Below are 23,132 nucleotides of genomic sequence, written 5' to 3' on the forward strand. Positions count from 1 at the left end.
GAATTATTCCCAATTAAACAAGGTTAATGACAGTAAAAATCTATCTATAATTCAGCATCACTGTGGCTTTGGTTGACTGGCTTTAACTTTCATTTATTTATGGAAGAGAAACAACAAATTTTAAACTTTCAGTTACAATCATATGAAACATAAGCCATAAGCTACTATGTGCGTAACTAAATATTTGTTATGCATGTAGAATTTACTGATCACGAACAGCTGCTTCTCATGAAACTTTTACATCTTATTACCTTTAAAAAGGAACTCCTAAAATATTCCCATGCCTCTAAATGTCATGTAAGTTTTTAAAAATAGAAACAAACAAAAGTTTAAAAATAATAATAAATTGTTGTTAAAGAGCCATCAAAAGGAATAAATCACAAATGTCCAAGTTAGTAGTTCAAATACCTCATATTGGAAACTTGGTCTTGTGAAACTGAACCAACTGCTGGAACTGAAGGCAATTTTGCATTAGATGATCTACCACCTACAAAAGAAAATAACCATTTACAGGAATTTTCTGGTTTCACATATAAGCAATGCAGCCAAATCTGAGATTTGGTAATAGCGTATGTAAAACATACACCCTCATCCACATATATACCTATATATATAGTCCTTAGCTCTGTCCACTGAGAGGACCTGGGAGCAGCAAGCCGCTAACACCTAATATCCAGATCTTCATTTCTAAATACTACTCTCCACTAAAAGACACATGGTGATTTAAGATCTGAGGAAGAAAAGTACAAAATGAGTATAAAACATCTAGTTTTGTTTATTAGAAAACAAGGAACTACGCATGGAATGATAACGTATATGTCACAAGGACACAGAAGACAGCTTGCAGGGACTCCCACTGACCAAAATGGAGACAATATGAGCATCAAAATAATGATACTAACTGATTACAACCCATCTTATAAAATAGGAAGCCAATAGGCCATATTGATATGATAAGTTAACAATTTGAGGAACAAGATGTTTAAATAATTTCAAAGAACCTCCCTGCAAAACACTTACTAATTGTAAAAGGGAAAAAGTAAATTTACACTATAGAAACCTCGCAGTTAACTGTAATCAAGTGATGAAAGTAGTCATCATCAATATGTGACAAATTAAAATTGTGCACCATGCAATTAGATTATACTTCTTTGGTAGAAATCTTATGGAACAGGTAGAGAAGAAAATAATCTGTTTCTAATCATGAAACATCAGACCAACCCAAATTTAGGGAAGTTCATTTGAGTTGTTCCCAATTTTCACAATAATCAATTTTTTGTATATGCTTACACAAATCTGTATGCATTCCTTTATTTTCCTGAGGTAACTTACTGGAGGTCAATAGACACACACTTTAAATGTTGACACACATTACCAAATTGCCCTGAAGAAAGAATAAATAATTTACACTTCTGTGATCACTAGTAAAATTCAACGTATTTTCTCAATTTACTGGAAACAAAACAGTAAACATAAAAGACTATTCTGACTTTCTGAGCATTTTAATAGGACTCTTTTTATGATTTGTAATTATTCATTATATATAATTAATGATAATTACCTTTTATTATTCAGTACAAAAACTTTTCAAGTTTGTAGTAATTTTTTGCAATTCAGAATTCTAGAATCCTCCCTTTTAACCATGTGTACCAGCATGATACAGAAAATAGAAATACCATGTTTTTAACAGGGTTGTAAGGACATTTAATTTTAAAAATGCAAAGCACCTAAGATGGATTCTCCAATGTTACTTTCCCACATTTCTACAAGACATTACAGAAGAAAAGTCTAGAGCTCTTCTGAGTGACTCTACTATATATTCATGATTCATGCTATTGATTTTTAGTCAAGCCTTCTATATATTACTTTCCTATTAAATTCCCGTAATATAAAAGTTCCTCCACTCTCCTCAGCCTGAAACCCATTTCCCTTCCTGCTTTCAAAAAGAAATGTCAGGTCATCCAAGACGAGAGCCTTTCTTTTCCACACCTAAAGGGAATCGTGCTAACTCTCAAGCTATCTCAACCATCAATCTCTCATGTAACTTCCCTTGCCAATATTTTTTTTTAGAAAATATGTTGTACACTGGCAGAAAACACCTCCTCACCAGCCACCCACAACTAAACAGTTTTCAAATTGAATCTTACCCCTATCAATGTTAGGCCAGTTTCTTTCATAACTACCCTTAAGGGCTGTTATGTGATTTAAATGTTTGGGGAAGCAGTAATGGCCAGCCACTTATTAGCTATGTGACCGGGGACAACGTTACTTTAGCTCTCTGTGCCTTATTTTCCTCATCTGTAAAATTAATAGTGATACCTACTTCACAGAATTATCGTGAGGATTAAATTAAAGCACTGAGAGCCTGGACCACAGTAAACACACAATGAATGATAGCTTCTTTTCCTACCCTTCTACTCCATGCCTTTAAAATATGTTTTTTTAAGTTAAAGAAGATGTGAGATACACATACACACATACACAAACACACATACAATGGAATACTACTAGCCATAAAGAAGATGAAATATTGCCATTTGTGACAACATGGATGGAGCGTATTGTGCTTAGTGAAGTTAGAGAGAAAAGGACAGAAACCATATGATTTCACTCAGGTGGACTATAAAACAAAAAGTAACAAAAACAAAAATAGATACAGACAACTGAATGGTAGTTACCAGAGGGGGAAGGATGAAGAGTGAAAAGGGTTAAGGAGGTTAAATATATGCTAACAGAAACTAGACCTTGGGTGGGAAGGACACAAAGGAGTACAAAGATGTCAAATTATAATCTTGTACACCTGAAAATTATATAATGTCACCCCAATAAATTTAAAAAGGAAATAATTTTTTTAAAGTTATCATGTTTTCCTTTAGAGTATACTTCAGGCTAAAACACACCCAAATTCTTCAACAATTATTCATGTGACAGTAAGTACAGATAAATTAAATGACATGAAACTTATAAAGTACCTTTTTAAAAATTCACTATAAAAGCTTAAAATTCCAAAGGTAATATCTGTGGGAAAGTCTAGAAACTGTAAAGCAAAGAATCAATCCCAGATTTACTTGTTATAAAAAGTAGATTTCCAACAATTTCATTTATCAGATCAGTATAAAACAAAATATCGCCGCAAACATTTGGTAAATAGCCACTGTCCTCTACAAAAAAAAATACTTTTAGTAAAAGCCTGTCACTGCCTCACACCACTCCCACAATTTCCTCAGGCTCAGTTCAATTTTATCTGTGTATTTTGGTTCAACTTGCTCTTTTAGCGAAGGCAAAATAAAGTTAATTCTGGCTATAGAAAAAACACAGCCAGGCTTTGACTAGGGATTTTGTAGATTTAACTGATTAAGAAACAGCAAGGATCTGTGACACCTTGACCTTCCCTGCAACACGCTTGGTCTTTAGGCAGAACTTGATCAATAATCAGCGGTCTGATTACCAGGTCTCAGCCAAACAGAAGAATCCAGAAATCTGGACTGTTTGATGCCCCACAGGATTGGTTGCTTGGGGGAGAGGGCATTACAGCAATCTTCCACAATTAACCTTTGGATAATTACTAAGCCAACCTCTCAAAGGGAGCATATTCCTACAACAAGATGAAGTTATCCACAGTGAATCTCTCTTTTCCACAACACATTTCCTTCCCCTTCCCTTGATAATTAGAGGTGACTTTTCTTTTTTTCCTGGGATTTTTGCTCACTGCTGACTCTATCTGAACCATCCTGCTCAACTGAGAGCTAACTATACATAAAACTCTAACAAACTTCAATGTAATCTATCCTAATTCATAGGGTTAATTTTAAAATGAAGTACACATTTCTTCATACTGACAATTATTAAAGGAACATATATTAAATCCCAGTACACTATCCTTAGATTTCATTTTTGCATTTCTCACAATAAAATTTCAAACTAGAGGGCAAAACAAGGTGAAGTGGAAAAAGTTTTTTTCACTCTTCAGTCACCCATTTCTGAGACTCAGGTCCAATCCTGTTTCTGCAAAACACTCAATAAAGTACTTCAGAGACCAGACAGCTTTATTACACTCAGCAACACTTGCGATTTTCTAAATTTTTGACAGCAGTATGATCATTGAGCCATGGCTGGCCCCTGACTTCTATTACCAGCGATTAATTAAATATTTCTGAGCTTTATTTTTCTAATTGGTGGTAGTTTTTACAGACCATCTTTATTTAGAGTATATCAAACATCTCTAAAACGATTGGTAGTTTTTTGTGAACATTTCTAAAGTTGATAAAAAGGAATACCTAAGGTCCCATCTACTTAAGTAAAGACACAAGTAATAAATCTCAAGAAAATGTTTGTATGAGGCTTTGGGCAGTGTATGTACAACAAAATTAGCTTTTAATATGCTAATTGACCCTAATTTTAATGAGCTGAAATGCATATTAAAAATTTGAAGACAAAGAACGCTGATGGCTCTAAAACAAACAATAACATAAAATGCTGTCCTGACACAACCTTAAGAAATAAAACCAATTTTCAAACCTAAAAGAGACTGTATAGCAGAAAGGGATGTTCGCAAAGTGACCTTTTTAAATCATAAGACGACATTTTACCAGCAAAGATAAATAAATCAACTAGCAATAGTTGTAAGAAAAAAAAAAAATCACGTGAAAAAATAAACTAAATATATTAGTAATTTCACACCAGTTGTCCTTCATTCCAGCCAGACAGAAAATGTAATTTCCAAATACAGTCTGCGTATTTTCAACTCAGGTAAAAATCATAAATGTATGACAAATGTACTGTTTTAAATTAATTTAACATTAAACATTTTCAACAGATGGTCACACATATGTAAATGCAGAAGCTACTCCAACATGTGGAATGATACTGACTTATCTTTTCCTTATCCTTTCACTGATAAACTGGCTCCTTCAAAGTGACAGTTTTCCAGACATTCAAAAGAACAAAAGGGAAAATGCAAATAGATCATCCGTCTAACATGTACCCAGGGAATAGCCAATTGTTTATTCTAGATCCTTAAGGATCTAAATAATAATGTCCTTTGCAATAAAGTTTTGTTAAAATAAATGCCAATATTTAGTGCCTAAACACTGAATTTTTTTTTAAGTTCCCTCTCTCTTTCCCCCACCCCCTTTCTCCACTCATACTAGACCAGTTCAGGGAGGGAAAGTCTATATACCCAGTAAAAACTCATTAAGTTTAAAAAAAAAAAAAATTATTGAATGAGTCAAGATTAAGTCTCTTGAGTCAAATCTTATATAAGACAAATGTTTTCTTTTAACATTAAAAATAAACATACTAATTAACAACATGCATAGCTCAGATAAACAGAATAGAGCCTAATATTGTAGTAAGTAGTAAGTTATTAAATAAATTTGCAAATTAGCAAACACCCAGCACGTAAATTACTGAAGAACGGTCAATTTAGTTCCTTTATTAAGTTAGCTTTAATTTGGTTTTATCATTTATGCTTTGCATTATGGTAGAAAACCACCACAGCATATTTTTAAAAGAGTTAACAGCATCTTAACATGTATTGTATTCTGGGAAATTAAACCTTTGCTAAGTAACTTTAAATTTTCCAGATTTTCATATATTTACTAAAAACTGTTTTCTCTATTAGTTTTCTTTGAAATCTGCATATACAAAGGGTATACCTTGGTCTCTGATAACTATCTCATCCATTAAGATACATTTGCCATTGTTATTAGATGATACTTTTTGCTAATAAAATGCTATAGAAGCTAAGGGATATTATCCTAACTAAATTCTGAAATTTGTATGATAATTAAAATTTGTATACTAATCACAGTTTTAATAATGTACATTTTTAAAATCTAAATGTACAAAGCCTCAATTTTCTTACAAAATTATAAAATTATTTGGGTGATAATATTTTGACAGAAGAATCTCTGATCTCACATAAAGTTCACAAGCTCTAAGTCTGTTTCTGGAATCCAAGTCTAACTGGTCCTAGTTTCTCTCTAATTGTACCATATGTAAATTTTAGAAATCCCAGTTTGATGTTAAAATTTCCAAGTAATTTAAATTTTTCTGCTACAAAACCCATGTTTTATGTTTTATATTCACATAGTTTCTTCCAAATAAGTTTTCATTTTTGCTAATGTACCATGTACTATCAAGTATATTCTTTATTAACCAATCATCTATTTCTGAATTTAAGCCGTGTTTTTGTTGCTACTCACAAGTGAAATCATCCCAAGAAATATAGGTTTAAGGTCCACAGAGACAGATATTAACTGCACTTTCATATACAGAAAACAATCCAAGACCAAACCAAGACTAATACCCAACTTACTCAGATCTGCAGTAATACACTGCGCCACTTAGCATGCAATTACAACCACCAACTCAACCATAAATCATTTTATCCCCAATCCTGCCTGAACCAGAAGGAAAATAAACTTCAGTATAAATGGTCTATTTTTTTAATGACAAATAACTTAAATCAAGAGAACTACCAAAAAGAAAACCAAAATCTGTCAGTTAAAAATATTGATAACAGATAACTTCATTTGTGGAGTTTGGATTCCAAGTTAAAAGGGAACAGGGTACAAAGGCAACTATGGATAGTCAATAGCATTAACGTGGGGCTGCAGGAGAGTAAGAAGTAGGATGACTGAAAACACTAGATTGGATTAGATTTTTCTTATCAAGGCAGTAATGTATATGGCAGTAATTAATGGCTGGACATGAAGTAATAAACTGAAATGGAGAAACTATGTAACAGTGACAAGACAAGACCACACTGAAAGAGAAAAAGGAAAGGAAGAGTCAGGTATGGAAGCCAAAACAAATGATAACAAGAAAGACTATCACCACAAAGAATATTTGGAATGACTTAAAAAGAAATGGGAGAAGGTGAGGGGATTAGAGAGCACAATCGGTAATCACAAGATTGCCATGGGGATATAAAAGACAATGGGGGAATACAATCGATAATGTTGTAAAGATTCTATAAGGTATCCAATGAACACATGTGTTATTAGGGAGACTACTTCATGGACGGTGTAGGTGCTTGATCATTGCACTGTATACCAGAAGCTGAAGCTGAATAACAATGAATGTCAACTGTAATTTAATATATATATAGTCACAGGATGTAAAGTACAGCATAAGGAAAAGAGTCACTGGAATTGTAACAGCTATATACGATGTCAGAGGGGTAGTAGATTGGGGGAGAAGGGGTTATCCCTTTGTGAGGGGTATAAATGTCTAACTATTACATTGTTCTGTACACCTGAAATAAAATTTTTAAAAAAAAATAAGAAATGAATTATTTTTAAACAAATAAGAGGAGCTAAGAAGGATGAAGAAAGAGCTAAAATTCTAGCCCCAAATGGAAAACCGTGAAACTATTTTAGAAACGCCACTACCACACATTATACAAAATTTACTAATGGAGGGGGAAAGATACATTAAGGGATAGATACAGAGTTCTGTGGGGTTTTGGGAATAAATAACAACAGTTTTCAAGATAGCAAGTTACTTTGCAATTTTGTATATGGATCGTCAGGGTCAGTATTTTATATTATAATGGATTTACTGAAAAAAATCTAGCTTCAGAAAGAATTTTATTATACTCTTTTTATATCAAATGTTACACATATATCTCAGCTTTCTTTCTGTTCATTTCTTCTGAAGATTGCATGATTTAAATTTTGAAAAATATATTTAAAAGCAATCAGAAGATTCTACTTACTTTGTCCCATAAACTGTAATTATAGATCAATATATTCAAAATAAGATGAAAAACTTCACTCAGGGCACTGTGAACCTCTGAAATTACTACATTTGCTCAGGTAAATTACTAGGAATTCACTATTTCTGAATTTGAAAGATGGCACACAGTTTCTTACATATTAGTAACTTCTGCCTTTTTCCCAGGGTGCTGGGCTAAAAAAAAAAAAAAAAAATCACAGTTCATTTTTTGTAAGGGCTTTAGATGGGTGTGGAAGAACAGAAATTTGAGTAACCAGCCCAAAACAGATTATCAAATTGTTTCTCCTCCGAACTAAAAGAAAAACATGAGAGTACAATGGAACAATAAGGAAGAAGGAAAATCGGATCCGATAGAGTTCTACACTTATTTTTCTTTATATTTTCTCACTAAGATAATGATGAAGAAAGGTAACAAACGTACAATACTACTGCAAGATGTTAGTAACAGGAGAATGGGAAAGAGGAAGGGTTGAGAAGGTAGATGGGAACTCTGTACCTTCCACTTTAGTTAGGAGCAAAACTCTGAGATAAACTATTTTATCAAATATACTATTCTATTTATCAAATAAACTATTTTATCAAATAAAGGTAGAACATCAGATAGGAGGCCTGAGGTATCCCAAAAGATGAACAAAAAACATAATTTCTGATTTTAATATCCACCTAGTCATGCTTTCAAAATTCTTTTTACTTTTCATCAATCTCATTCTAGAGTAAACAAGAATGAATCCTTTTGGGGGTATACTATCTAGTTGTTAGTATTTTTCTTTTTTTAAAAAAATGAAACTGCACAATATTTAGAAAAATGCTACTTATATAAAATAACATTCCCTTTGTCCTAAGTTGGTCATTTTTGTATCACGTAGTTTTCAAATTTACCTGATATTATAACTAAGCTTCCAGTCAACATCTAGGGATTTAGGATCTTACACCCATGTATACACCAAAAGGCTTTTTACACTTAGAAGGACTAGAGAGAGAGAGATGGGCAGAGATCAAATGGCAGTAGGAATTATTATATCACTATGACGAATGTCAGAATGACATGCTTCAGGGCAGTATTCCCTTTCCAAGTCTCTAATTCAGAACAATATACAACAGAAAACAACTGGCTACAACATAAACATTTGACAATTAATAACCAGATTAAAAGACCAAATGTCACCAAACTTTCTCATATAAATCACTATCTGTACAAATCTTCTCAAGTGCAGGGAAAGGAAAAAAGTGTGGTAATCTATCTATCATTAATTCATATATTCATCCACCAGCCAGTAGCATCCAATTTGTCATACACTGCGGAGAAAATACTGAAATCCTTGATTAATTTACTCAAATTTATTCAGAAAATCATTAAACAATCAGCGGTATAATAAAAAAGGATAATGATTTATGCCTAACAAAAAATGTCTTAACTTTATGAAAAATCTTAAGCTTTGCTAAAATGGGATCTAAAAACTTTTTTGTTGAACACTGATAACAAACTCACCAGGTGATTCTCCTCCCACATCTGGGGCTTGGGCTGAATCTACTGAAGAAACCACACTGACAGCATTGGTAGGCGTATTTGTAGTAAGTGTGGAAGGTAAGACTGATGATTTTTTTGTTGCAATGATGACACTTCTGTAATAAAAGAAAGCAAATAGATTTTAAAATACAGAAGATCACGCAAGTTAATTACATGAATTTCAAAATAGAAACTAGGAAATTAACTTATTTTTCTAATTTTTTTCTTATCTCTATTTTGATATACAATTTAGAATATTCTCTCAATAAAAAAATCTCTTCAATGGTGTTCATACTTACCACATTTCAATTTTTTAAAAAATAAAGACAATGTTCTATGAAAATATAATCCATTTTAACAGTTATTAATTTACTATATAATATTCTTTACATTTAGAATCATCTTTAATTTTCTAACTTAAGTAAAATATAACCAAAGGTACATAAAAAAAGGAATTTGTCACTCAAGTGGAAAAGTAATTAACTTTCTCTTAACCTTAGAATTGAAGCAGAAAACTCAACATGCTTCCACAAGGATTTTAAAGCGCCACTAATTTGAAATCATAAAACCTTACAAATTTTGTAAGGTTAAAAATGCAGATATAAACCATTTTTTAACATGTATACAACCCAAGTTTTTCTTTTTAATCCCCCAAGACTGTCTTGATAATATTATACAGAAAAAAACAATGCCTAGGTATAAAAGCTAGATGCAAAAATAACAAATAATCAAATCTGTTCATCTTGTGCATTATTCAAACACAGGTATTTATGATATACCAATTTCAATTAAAGTGTAATACTTTATACCAAAATAGTAACTAAAATACCTTAGTAGGCATAACTTAAAAGGCATTTTTAATTGAAGTTATCTCCATAAACATGCAAAAACCCAGTTAATGAGGTAAGAGGACAGCTGATATATAATGCACTCCCACAGCAGTGCTTACTTTTAATTACCTGGTGTTAACCATAAGCCTAAAGTCTTCAACATTCAATTTATTTAATCACATCTTTTGTTGACAATACTGTAACTGCAAGCTTCAAGTATTCCCTTAACAGCTTTAAATAAAGTATTCAGTTTCTAAATAAAGTTACTTAAGATACTTGATCCCAATAAATGAATTCAAAAGTGGAAATTATGTAATTCCAGTACTTTAAAAATACATTTTGTTTTTTTTGTTGCATCAAAAATAGGTAATACAAAGCGAAATAGGTTCCGTTTTACTTCAGTGCCTATCATGTGACCTCAAACACTGTTGCCAATTAAATCAAGTTCTCTTGTGCTAGGCATGGCTTATTCAATGTACTTGGAGGTAGCTTGTGTCACATCATTATAAGGGTGACTGCCAATGTTAACTATACACTAAAAAATAGAAGCAACAGCCACCTGAGCCCTCAATCCAAAATGGTGTGCTTAAATCATGGTGGCTTATATCAGATGGAGATTATTGACTTTAGGGGGAGTAGATACGACCTCTGTGTGTGTGTGTGTGTGTGTGTGTGTGTGTGTGTGTGTACACGTGTGCTGGTGGTACATTCAGAAAATACAAAATGTAAGTTCTGTTATTTCCTACTCTAACCAGAGATGCATTATTTAAGAAAATCTGTAGCTACCTATTCCCTAGCAACCTATTTTGGGGGGAGATGGGGAAGAGAAATATGGGGAATTTACTTTCACATTCATTCCCAAAATAAAGGACCAGCAATATCTAGTTTCCTCATACCGTATTTAAGTATTAATAGGAGAAACAAAAAATAGTATTTATAAAAAGTGAAACTTTTTTCTATAATTGAAATTTAAGACATAAACCTACCCTAGGCAACAGCAATTCCCATCTTGAGGACTTTTCTCAAGATAACTTATGTCCACAAATAATGTGTTCAATAATGTTCAGAGAGGCTTTATTTATAATAGCCAAAAATTGGCAACAGCCCAGAATCCTTTAAGCAGAAAAATGAATAAAAACATGGTGGTATGCTTATACAATGGAATAATACTCAGAAACAAATCACTGATAAACCTAATATGGATGAATCTCAAAAGCATTATGTTAAATGAAGGAAGTCTTAAACAGAAGAACACGAACTTTGCATTTCTTTTTATATGAAGTTCGAGAACAGGCAAAACTAATTAATGTATGGTAGAAAAAAAATCAAAATAATAATTGCCTCTAAGGAATGGGGACAGGCATTGGCTGGAAAGACACATGAGAGAACTTTCAAGACTGATGATATCTTGATCGGGGATTTGGGTTACACAGGTGTATAAATTTGTCAAAGCTCAACAAATGTTACACTTTAGATTTGTGCCTTTCGTTGTATGTACATTTTACCTTAAAAATCTGTATTGATCTCTACTTAGAGCTCTGGATACTGAAATGTTTAAGAGTAAAGTGAACTGATGCCTTCAATTTACTTTGAAATGCATCGAAAGGTAGGATTGATTGATGGATAGAGGGATGGATATATGGAGAATTCCATGCTGAAGCAACTAGTTATTTAACGCTAACTGCAGAATCTCAGTGGTGGTCTGTGTGTATTCACTGTACAATTCTTTCAACTTCTCTGTATGGTTGAACATTTTTATAATAAAACAGTGGAAAACTGGTGACAGAAAAAAATTTACTACAGGTGTTCCATAATAGGCACAATCTCTCTTTTCCAAGATGTCATGATTAAAGATAACAAAAGAACTTGACCTAATTTCTAATCCTTTAAACTACTGCCATTGATAATGTTTTAAATCACAAGTAATACCTATTCTTTATTCCAGTTCAGTAAATATTTATTGTCCACGATCTTTCACGTAGTCTCATTCCTCACACATCTGAAGTGTGACTTCCTACATGAGCTTCCGTTTCACCCAGCATCCCTCACACACTTGTGCAATTAGCTTTTATGGTTCCTGAGAATTTATACCATTTCACAACTCCAACCCTTTGTATCTGCTATTCCTTGGCCAAGAGGCCTTCCTCTTAGTCCAGCTTGCCAGCAAATGTCCATCTCATCTTTCAAAACCTTGCCCAAAGTTAAGCCTCCCCAGACTCTCCAAGTCCAAGTATGTAATACACTGCTCCTGCACTCCTGGACAATCCTGTGATATAAACTTATAAATTAATAGCTGCTATGATTAAGCACTGACATACGCCAAAAATTATTATTCAATTCTCAAGGTAATCCTAACACACATATTACTTCCATTTAAAAAACTAAAAAGTAAAGCTCAGAAAGGTAAAGTAACTTGCTAAAGTAAATGGCAGAATAAGTCCAAGTTTGTCTAATTTGGGGCCTCTAATTTGAACTATTTCCTCATATTGGCCTTTTTAAAAAAGTTTTATTGAGCTATAATTCACATACCACACAATTCACTCATTTAAACTGTGCAATTAAATTGTTTCTTGGTATGTTCACAAAGTTATACAACCATTATTGCCACAATCATATTAACATTTAAACATAATTCTATATTACAATCATCTACATGAAATGATAGTAGAGATTCCCAAAATATAAAATTGTGTATGTACTACTACTGATATACAAAAATATATCTCTGCACAAACGGAAAACGTTGCATTCTTTAACCTGGCTATGTATGTAGTACATAACGGAGAAATAAAGTTAATCAATTTCCAAATTCATTGACTGATGCAAGTCTTTTCTGAGGAAATATAATAATAATGCTTCAGTTCAGGACGACATAAAAACAACGAAAATTTAAAATCATAGTAATCCAAGTAAAAGGACACTAAACACTAGGCAGATTTCAGGATATTTTCATTCCCTTTCCAAAATTTTAAAATGTTCTCATTATTATAAAGTTTCCATGTAAAAGACTGAAATCTTCAACAGAGGGGATCTTTAAGTTATCATATATATTATGCGTGTAAGTTATCATATACATTATGCATGTAACTAGCAAAACATATCCTTACATTATCATTTACAAATAATCTCAAAATTTAAATTTACCACTACCGAAAATTAATCACGTAAAGATTAAGTAAGCATTTCACATTTTTATACAATGCTTTAGAAAACACAAAGAAAATACCCCATACATTTGACACAACTTTGAGAGCGTATATGCCAGTCAATATGCTAGGGATACTGCTGGCATCATTTTCAGGCAACAACTTAAGTTTCTAGTAAAGAAACAGGTTGAAATCCTTGTTAATATCTAAAACACAAAAAACTCTGAATTTTTAATATGTGTTATTAATTTTAACAAAAAGCATTTTCAACTCTTTGGCATAAAGATTTGGGAAGACCGATAACATTTTAGTTAGGTAAGCTATTTTTCCAAACTGTTGATTAAAACCCAAATATTAAACGTATAAAACTTCACATATTATAGCTTCTTTCTTTACAAACTCACTAACTTTAATGAATAATATTTGGGAGGCACTATGCTAAGGACATATCTGAATTATGTATTTTTTCAATCACCCATGAGGTAAGTACCACATTGTTATTCCCATTTCACAGATGAGAAAGAATTTTCCTAAGGTTCCACATAAAAAGAAAGCATAAACACTGTTCACTTTTTTTTTACATGAACAAGGGAGACTTTTTTGAAAGTTTATTTTTATTTATTAACAACAAAGAGCCACAGAGTCTTCCAGACACTAACGTTCAGAAGCTCCCTTTCAGAATCCTATCAGTTTCAAGTATCACAAGCTTCCACATAAATGTTATTTTATTTAACATGCAAATAGTTCCCTAAAGGAGAGCATTTTAAGCCTAGCACTTTAGTCCCTAAGGATCTAGTTGAAAAGCCAGACAAGCCCTTGAACTTTATCAAGATAAATCCCTGGCATCCACTAATCACCACAGAGGATCTTCAAATTAGATAAGAGCAAGAATTTTGGCATGGGAATGAACACAAACACCTTGCCATCCACAAAGGCCCACAACCTGGCAGCCTTTCAGCAAAGTTCCACTCATGTAAGCTGTTACTCTAAACTTTCCAGCTATTGCTTGGGAATTGATAATTCTTAAGATATGAGGAGAGTTGTGATTTCTGACACAGCATTCCAGAGATAAATACATGATCAGAGGGATGCTTTGAAATTCCCAAAGATATTCCAGTGGTCTACAGCTGTATGAAAATAGTTTTCAAAAGGTGTCTCTTGCTAAGAAAAAGAGGGGGTAAGCAGAGCAGTTGGCTTGCCATCAGACAACATGCTAAATGCATACCAGACATGTAAGTTCCAAATAACATCCTGAAAAATGCTATCAATAACATTCCCCTTTGTTTTCAATACACCCCTTAAAAGGTTTTACCTAAGTATGGTTCCCTAAGTAAGTTTATATATAACCTACGCACTGAAGGCATCACTAAGGCATAGTTTAATTACTACACTATTTAAAAAGAAATATATGCCAAAAGATGAAATTTGGGACAATGATAAGAAAACAACTTTCTTTGATTATGTTAGTAAGATATATTAAAATTTAAAATCGACCCTCCCTTAGTCACTTCTGACTACTAAATCTAAGACTAATACAAATTTAAATAAATTATAAAAACTGACAATACTTTAAAAACCTGATCATTTATACCTCTTCCCACACTCAAAATATAGCCACTATTATTCACAATTTGATATATATTTTTGAGGCATGTGTGAACATACATATTTTTTCTAAAGATCATAAATTCCAAACTATTTTGTACACTGCTTTTTTTCATTTAATAATGTATCTTCCATATCATTTCACATCAATAGTGTTCTTCTTTTCTCTCTTTAATGGCTGCATGGTATTTATCGTATGTATAGAAATAAAATATGTCACCAATTCTTCATAGATTAGCAAGTATGTTTGCACTGCACATTCAAATGACAGGGTCTACAGTCAGTCACCATGGTTCAAAATCTTTGCTCCACCATTCATCAGCAGAAGAGCTTACCCTACTTCATTTCCCTCTGCCTCAGTTTCTTCATCTATAAAGTAAAGATAAAAACAGTATCTATTTACCTATCTACCTACCTAAAAAATGCATTTGGAATAGAACTTCACACAGTAAAGCTCAAGAGGTATTAGCTTAATTATGAAATTCCTTTTGCAGAAAATATTTTATACTTGTATCTTTTGTATAAACTCCTAGAAGTGTGCTAAGTTTACATATTTTAAATTTTAATTAATACTACCACTTGTCCCTCATATAAATTGTACCAATATACCTTCTCAACAATATTAAAATGTTTCTTCAGAGGCTCATTAACTCTAGGTATCATCGTTTTAAATCTCTGCAAATTTAAGCAGAGGAAATTATCTCTTGGTTATTTTAACATTTCTTTCTTTCATTATTTAGTGATGTAGACCATCTTTATATATTTACATATTAACAGTATCTCTCTTTCTTATACGAACTACCCTGTTCTTGTCATTTGTCAACTTTTCTATCAGTTAACTAATTTTTTGATACAAGATTTATAAATTTTATTGATTGGTTAGCATTATATGTATATATTGGGAATATAATCCTTTTGTCTGTAATGTAGTTCAAAAATTTAGTGTCTATATGTATATACATACACACAGAAAGTAGCAGTAACTGAATGTATCACCAGATGCGATAGCTAAGTTTTTATTTATTGAGTGATTCCTTCATGCTAAGCGCTACAGAATAATACATCCTCAATAGCATTTCACATCAATACATACTTGTGCGGGGAGTCATGCAGGAGACCCTGCTCGCTGCGCCATTTGTCGTGCGGGGCAGCCTGCGGGGTCTCAGCTCCCACTCCCCACACAAGAACGCAGGATGTGGCGAGGCCAAAAAGGAACACCCACGGAGCCATAGGTAAGGAAGTCATACCACTATGGTCTCACTGGAGGCTGGGTTTACATGATGTGCGACCTGCTGTCCGCTTTGCTGCCAACCAACCGACTCTCCTCAACTCTCCTTCCCTCTCCTCTACTCTCCTCCCGTAGCCGTGGCAGTTATATTAGTGGCCAAGGGCTCAATGGTTACAGCTGACGGCCAACCAGCCACAGCTGATGGCCATCTACTACCCGAGCCAGCACCCTTCCACATGAGGCTGAGAGCCTGGAAACTGCTTTCTGGGGCTCTGTCCCAATACTGTTCTGGTTTTTTTCTCTTTAATGGCTGTATAGTATTACACAACAAAAGGATAGGGAAACTGAGGCTCAGGAGGATGAGGTAACTTGTCCAAATGCACTAGTAAGGGATAGAGCCAGGACTCAAACTCAGACATGTCTGATTACTAAAGTCAGTATTTTAACTCCTGTATTATAAACCCTGTATTATAAATTTTAAAAAAAGAAAAAGACAACATTTGACTCTAGCAGCCACTGTATCTATAATGTTATATTATAGATATACCAATATGCTATTTATCTTGAATTTAGACTGTCGATTTCATTATCCAGGAAACTGACCTAACCTTTAAGTGGTAGAAGGAATAACAGAGGATGATGGCAAAAAGATTCTCCATTAAAATTATATGTCCCCTGTGTTCTTTCAGAGCGTCTTAATTACCATAAACAATTTCAACCAGCTTGGATACCTAATGTGCCTACACGCAGCAAATGTGAAGTAGAAAACTAGAAGATGAGAAGAAATAAAGAGAACAGGAGATGCAATGAAGTAACACCCAGACAAAGGGAAATTATGATAATAGAATCCCACTGGAAGGGAATCCCACTCGCTAAATCAGAAACAATTTGAGCATCAAAATAAATAACAACAACAGATTATAACACATTAACTAAAACAGGAAACCATAGGGCCAGATAATTAATGAACTGAATGCATCTGATGAGGATGACAGAGTTTCACAGTAGTAGCTCTTCTCAAGGAGTACCTTAACAGCGGAGAAACCTAGAAAATACCATTTTAATAAATGATCAGCATGAACATCATCAGTAATGAGTAAAACGATGTGCCACATGTTAGAATATAAGAAGAAGAAATAGTGCCACTTCGTGACATTCCTGCCAAAGATGCGTTAACTTGAATCTAATCCTGAGGAAACATTAGACAAACCTAAAGTGAGGGTCAGTCTACAAAACATCTGCACTATCATCTCTGAACTATCAAGATCATTAAATTCCAGGAAAGACAAAGGAACTATTCTTCCACATAGAAGGAGAATAGAAAGAGACAACAAAATACAATGCATTATTCTGAACTGGACCCTTCAATAGAGGGCATTATTGAGACAACTGGTAAAACTTGAAAGGTAGGTGAAGAATAGAGGTAGTATTTTATCAATGTTAATTTTCTTATTGTGATAAATGTATTGTGCTTATATAGAAAATACAGAACAAAATATTCAAAAGGGATGGAGTATTATGTCCCTTTCCTTTCAAATGACGCAGGAAAAATAAAAGTTCTTTTCACTGGCTACTTCCATATAAGTTAGAGCTTGTTTTCAGATAAAAATATTGTTTTTTGAAAAGAATATGTTTAACAACTCTTAATACATACAAGTTTTGTAGATAGAATTTCAGAAAGTTTAATAATACATAAAGAAAATCAGGTAAATTAGCAAAAAATTTCTTAGGGCAGTAAAACCAACAAAGTCAGGAATCCATTGTCAGCTTCCTCAAGCTGTCAAGACTCTGAACACCTTGTTGAATTCCTGAGTCTGCTGGAATCCACGGATTTTTATCACAAAGGCTGGTACAGTACTGACAGCAAGGGAGTGAAAGGTAGTCATTTGTGAGCACTGGTGATTTTAAATTTTAACCAATGAAATATTTAACATACAACTCACCAGTGTAATATTAAAATTATTTTTAAATCGTCCTATTGATATGTTGATAAATAAAAATTTGAAATGGTATACAAACCATACAACAAAAATATCCTTGTCGTTTTTACAAACTAGATTAAAACATCCCTTTTTAATGCTGAAGCTATAAAATGTAGCAGGGTTAAATTCCTGTTTACCCTTCAACTCTTTATACTTTATCAATACAAGCATACGAAAACTAAAAACTATTTACAGTACCTGTCAAAAGATCTGAACTGCACAGGTTGTTCCACAGACAGATCGCCAAGAGCTCCAAGGCAGGCTGGGGGCAGAAGGGCAGGATCCACTGTGACTCCATCTGCTGGTATGTTAACCAAGCTTCGGAGAATGTCCTTTACGTTGACATTTTTTGAAACTGGAACTGATGGTGCAGCCTTGTTATCCAACTCATTTCCGCCATCATTTTTGGTTTCCTGAGATTTATTGACTTCTAAAGAAAGAGTGCATAGCACCTCACTGATGGCGTCTGGGCCTGCGCTGACCCCTGGAGAGGCTGGAGGGGGAGATACATTCACGTTGCTTCCTAAGCCAGTAGCTGTTTCCTCCCCAATGCCTGAGTCCCTCCTTCGGGCAGATGATGTGCTTTCAGATTCTTCCGCTGATGCTGGAGTTAACGGGCTAAATGCTGCTGGTGTGTTTTCTACATCTTACCCAGAAACAGAAGAAAAGTACAAATAAAAAAACTGAAAACCACTTTTAAAAAGGTACGTTCGGTCCTAAAGTCATCTATATTATTTTAAATTATGAAATATATGGCACATTCTAAACGGCAAAAATAAAGTACATAATTTATAAAATGTACTGAATAAATGCATCTATAATCAAAATAGCTGGTATAACAAAATAAAAAATAGCAAAATACCTGAGAAAACCCTCCAAACTGAACATGACATACCAATGGATAGCAAAACAAGGCTAAAAGCCACTGGCCTACAAAAGTCCAAAATCCGTCGGAGAAAGTACAAGGCTATTCAATAATCTAAGTCTACTGGAATGCACACTTCACTAGGTCAGAGCAGATTTGTCTTCTCTAGGTAACACTTCCTCTCCAGCATCTGTCATAATGCCTGGGCTGACACAATGCTTGGCAAGTAGTAGGCGGTCAATAAATACTCATTTCCAACTTTATTTCCTGCTGCTCATGCCATCACACAGTAGTTTACAACAAATTACCTGCAATCTGCTGAACGTGGAACAATGTTTTGAGCTTCTGTGCCTTTATACATTGCCATCATTTTGACAGTAACCCCGAGACCTCTACCTCAAACATGGTTTCTACTGCTACCTCTCCAACACGCACAAATAATTCAATGATCCTTTAATAAATTCAATGATCCTTTTCTCTCTTCCATTCCCTCCAAGCAGGCATTCACTCTGTTCCAACAAAATGCTCCATCTTGCTAAATCCAAGTCGTTGGTTCTCAGTCCTAGCAGTACTTGACAAAGCAGCAGTGGGTGCTTCTGGTTTTTCATCTGCTATCTCACTGGCTGCTCCCTCTGAATTCCCTTCATATCTTTTTGTCCGAATTTTTTTTTTTTAAGTGTGTTTTTCCAGGACCCATCAGCTCCAAGTCAAGTGGTTGTTTCAATCTAGTTGTGGAGGGCGCAGCTCACACTGGCCCATGTGGGAATCGAACCGACAACCTTGTTGTTAAGAGCACTGTGCTGTAACCCACTGAGCTAACCGGCCACTCCTCTCCCTGACTGCTTAATTGCGGGAACTTAGTATTCAGTCCTTAGTCCTCTTCTCTCTCAACACTTGTTCCCTTAGTGGGGGATTTACTCTCCAAGTTTTAAATACTACTATATCGAAAAACAAAGAAAGCTCGGACTGTTATATGTAACTGCCTACTCTATATCTTCTATGTCTAAAAGACATCAACATGTTGAACACTGAATTTCTTTCCCTGAACATGTTTTACCTTCAGTCTATCCAACTGCACCTTATATTCATTCTTGACTGTTCTCCATCTTTCACATCACCACACCTAATATTTTAAAATCCTGTTTTCTCTACCATCAAAATATATGCATAATCTGACTACTTACTACTCACTAGCTCTACAGCTACGACCCTAGTCTACTTCTGAATCATCTTGCCTGGATTATTGCAATATCCTCCTGACTGGTAGTATTATGACACTGTTATATTAATGAACCTATTGGCCCATGCTTCATGGTATTCACCTCCTTGAATCTGGGCTGGGCCTGACTGACTTTAAGCAATAGAATGAGGCAGAAGTACATTGGGCTAGTTCTGTGCTCAGGCTTTAAGACGGTCTGGCAGCTGGTACATTCTTGGAGTCCCAGAACGTGTCTGTAAGCAATCTGGCTACCTTGCTGGAGAGAACATGCAGAGAGGCCATATGAAGAGATAGAGGAACTCCAAACTAAAGGAGGAAAACCAAGGAATTCAGCTGAGAACAAGCATCAAGGCCCCAGACATATAGTCATCCCATTCAAGGCATTTCAGTTAGTCAGCCCCAGCTCTTGGCAGAAATGAATCATTACCACTGTGCCCTGTCCAAATGAAATTCACAGAATCATGATGATAAGACCAAAATATTTGTGGTTTTTCCACTAAGCTTCAATGTAATGTGTTACATAGCATGTACTGCATGTACCCTAACTAAAACATTGGGTTTTCCTTGCTTCCTAGGGTGTATTCTCAACACAGAATCCTGAGTGTAACTTAAAAACATTAATCATAATTCCTATATTCAAAACCCTCCAATAATTCCCCAATATCCTTAGAGTAAAAATCCACATCCCATTTCCCCTCGTCATATTCCTGACATTTTTTTCTCTGTTTGATTATTTTCTTCTCTTTGTACTTCCCACCTTCTAAACTACTGTATAGTTTGTTACATGTACTTATTTTCTATCTTCTCTCACTAGAATACAAGCTCCATGAGGGCAAACTAAACTTTTTTCTTTTTTTTCTCTTTTGTTTATGAATAAACCCAAGTACCTAGTAGATATCAAATGAATATTTATTGAATAAACAAACAGCCTCTGTTGGGTGGCAGCTACTTCTACCATCATAGTTGCTTCTCTAACTATACATCTATAACTGGCAGTTTCTTCTATAACTCCAATTATTACAGTTATTTGTTAACAAATCTGTCTTTTATAAGAGAATATGAGTTACTTATTCTTCACAACAAAAGCTTAAACACAATGTTTAATACTTTATGTGCAAAGCATAACATCTTCTCACGTACTTCTTAATCAAATAGCTCATTTAAAGAACAGAAATCATCTTCCAATTACAATTAACTATACGGTACTTAAAATATTTAGTTATTAATAAAAATAAGTGTATGCTCTCACTTTATACATAAATGGATTTAAATTCCAGAATCAATGTTTTATCTATTTTCAGTAGGTAACATTTTACTTGAACTTTGGATGCCAAGGAATAAAATACAGAAACTTACCAGAGAGTGATAAATTCACACTTTCACTACCAGTTTCCTTAAATGACTGGCTACGCCTTTCATTCTGGGGTTCCAAAATATCTCTGTACTTCGAGACCATAAGAACAGAGATAAAATATACAACTGCCAAGGCTAAAAATTGAGCTTGTTTGCTATCCTCCTGGGGAAAAATAAAAGTAGTTGATCATGCCACTATTAAATAATATGCTTTATTTTACATGATGCTATTTAAATATAAAACATGCTTACAAATCTTCCTATACATGCAGAAAATAATAAATTCAACTGAGCAAAAATCAGACAAATGCTCTTGCAAAAATGCCCATAGATGAGAGGCTTTATGTTTGTGATACATGGAAAGGAAGAAGTTGACTCATTTTTCAACTAAGTAACTCAATCTGAAGAAACATGTCTTAATATACTTCATAATATTAATCAAATAGCAATTATCATTACATATGAATAACAATTTTTACTTCTGATTATAAGAATTAAAATATGTAAAATAATCACAATAACAGTTTTCATAAAAGACAAACATTCCAGAGGATAAAAAGTAAGGGTATCAGATACATAACAGGATGCCAAAGGAATTCCTGAGTATTTTAAATAGTACAGACAACCAAATGTCCAGGATTGAAAGTATAGTGTCTTCCAGAAAGAAAAGGACAAACTAGAGTGGCCTCTAAAAGAGGACCAGGCCTCATGCTAAGCTCTACTACAGATTATCTATGCAGCTGTACATCAATGACCCTTTCATCTGGTCCAATTCCCCAGCTTCAAAGGGACCCTCCACACATCACTGCCCTGATAACTTTTCAAAATAGGTTTAAACTTAATTAATTTAAAAAAAAAAACTCAAACTTGTCCATCAAATCCTGAAAACTAAAGGTACCTCAAGTAGCAGATAAATTTAGGATAAGGAAAACAAAGAACATTGCTGTCTAGTAGATAAATAAATGGAAACGAATGGCACAAATAAAACCAAAACTTAATAATTAACTAAAGCTTTGGACACAATTTCAGGGAAAAAATGAGATATCAGGCTCTAGCTGAATATATCAACTTGATACATTAGACATATTTGTAATCTGACAAGAATCTATGGTATTTTTTAGGTTCATGTGTAAAAAGTTATTAGTCTAGATGGAAAAGATGAATATACGTTTTTCCTTTTTTACTATCATTTTCTCTTGACATGCTTGTGTTCTTCTGCCACACAATCCTGTCATCTGGTATGAATACTGATGCTAATGAGATCAACATTAAAAATATAGGCAAATAACTGATTTGGTCTTCATTTCTTAACCTGTTATAAATTATTTGTGCCTATCTAGATCTTTATTTAGCCCACTGATATGTTCAATGTTTACTAACTAAACCCCTGAAATCAATTGTAGCTTTTACCGAATATGTCCTGTGAATTAGGTACTATGCTACGTACTTCATATAAGTTCCTTAACCCATTTGAACAAGATGAGGCCTAGAGAAGTTATGTAATTTACCAACACCCATATAGCAAGTGAAAAGCAAAACTGACTTCAGATTAGAGTGATTAACAACCTTAGTTCTTAACCTCAACAAATTATTTTCTTCATATTCCCAATCTTACATCATTTCCTTTTCTCATCAAAGTTTGCTTATGATAGAA

The 23,132-nt window shown here is 33.8% G+C and overlaps 1 protein-coding gene across 3 annotated transcripts in view; it reads right to left on the bottom strand.

Annotated features, from left to right (window-relative positions):
* Positions 1-23,132, bottom strand: part of LRBA (LPS responsive beige-like anchor protein) — a 575,445-nt gene that overhangs the window by 420,373 nt on the left and 131,940 nt on the right. For all 3 annotated transcript variants that reach the window (XM_033134087.1, XM_033134086.1, XM_033134088.1), the window contains 4 exons: positions 21,482-21,641; positions 18,240-18,687; positions 9,233-9,366; positions 409-487 (listed from right to left, as the gene is read on the bottom strand). In XM_033134087.1, coding sequence (XP_032989978.1) covers positions 409-487; positions 9,233-9,366; positions 18,240-18,687; positions 21,482-21,641 — 821 coding nt within the window. The remainder of the gene's footprint in view (positions 1-408; positions 488-9,232; positions 9,367-18,239; positions 18,688-21,481; positions 21,642-23,132) is intronic.

Source organism: Rhinolophus ferrumequinum, chromosome 18 (assembly GCF_004115265.2).
Source record: "Rhinolophus ferrumequinum isolate MPI-CBG mRhiFer1 chromosome 18, mRhiFer1_v1.p, whole genome shotgun sequence".
NCBI classification, from domain to species: domain Eukaryota; kingdom Metazoa; phylum Chordata; class Mammalia; order Chiroptera; family Rhinolophidae; genus Rhinolophus; species Rhinolophus ferrumequinum.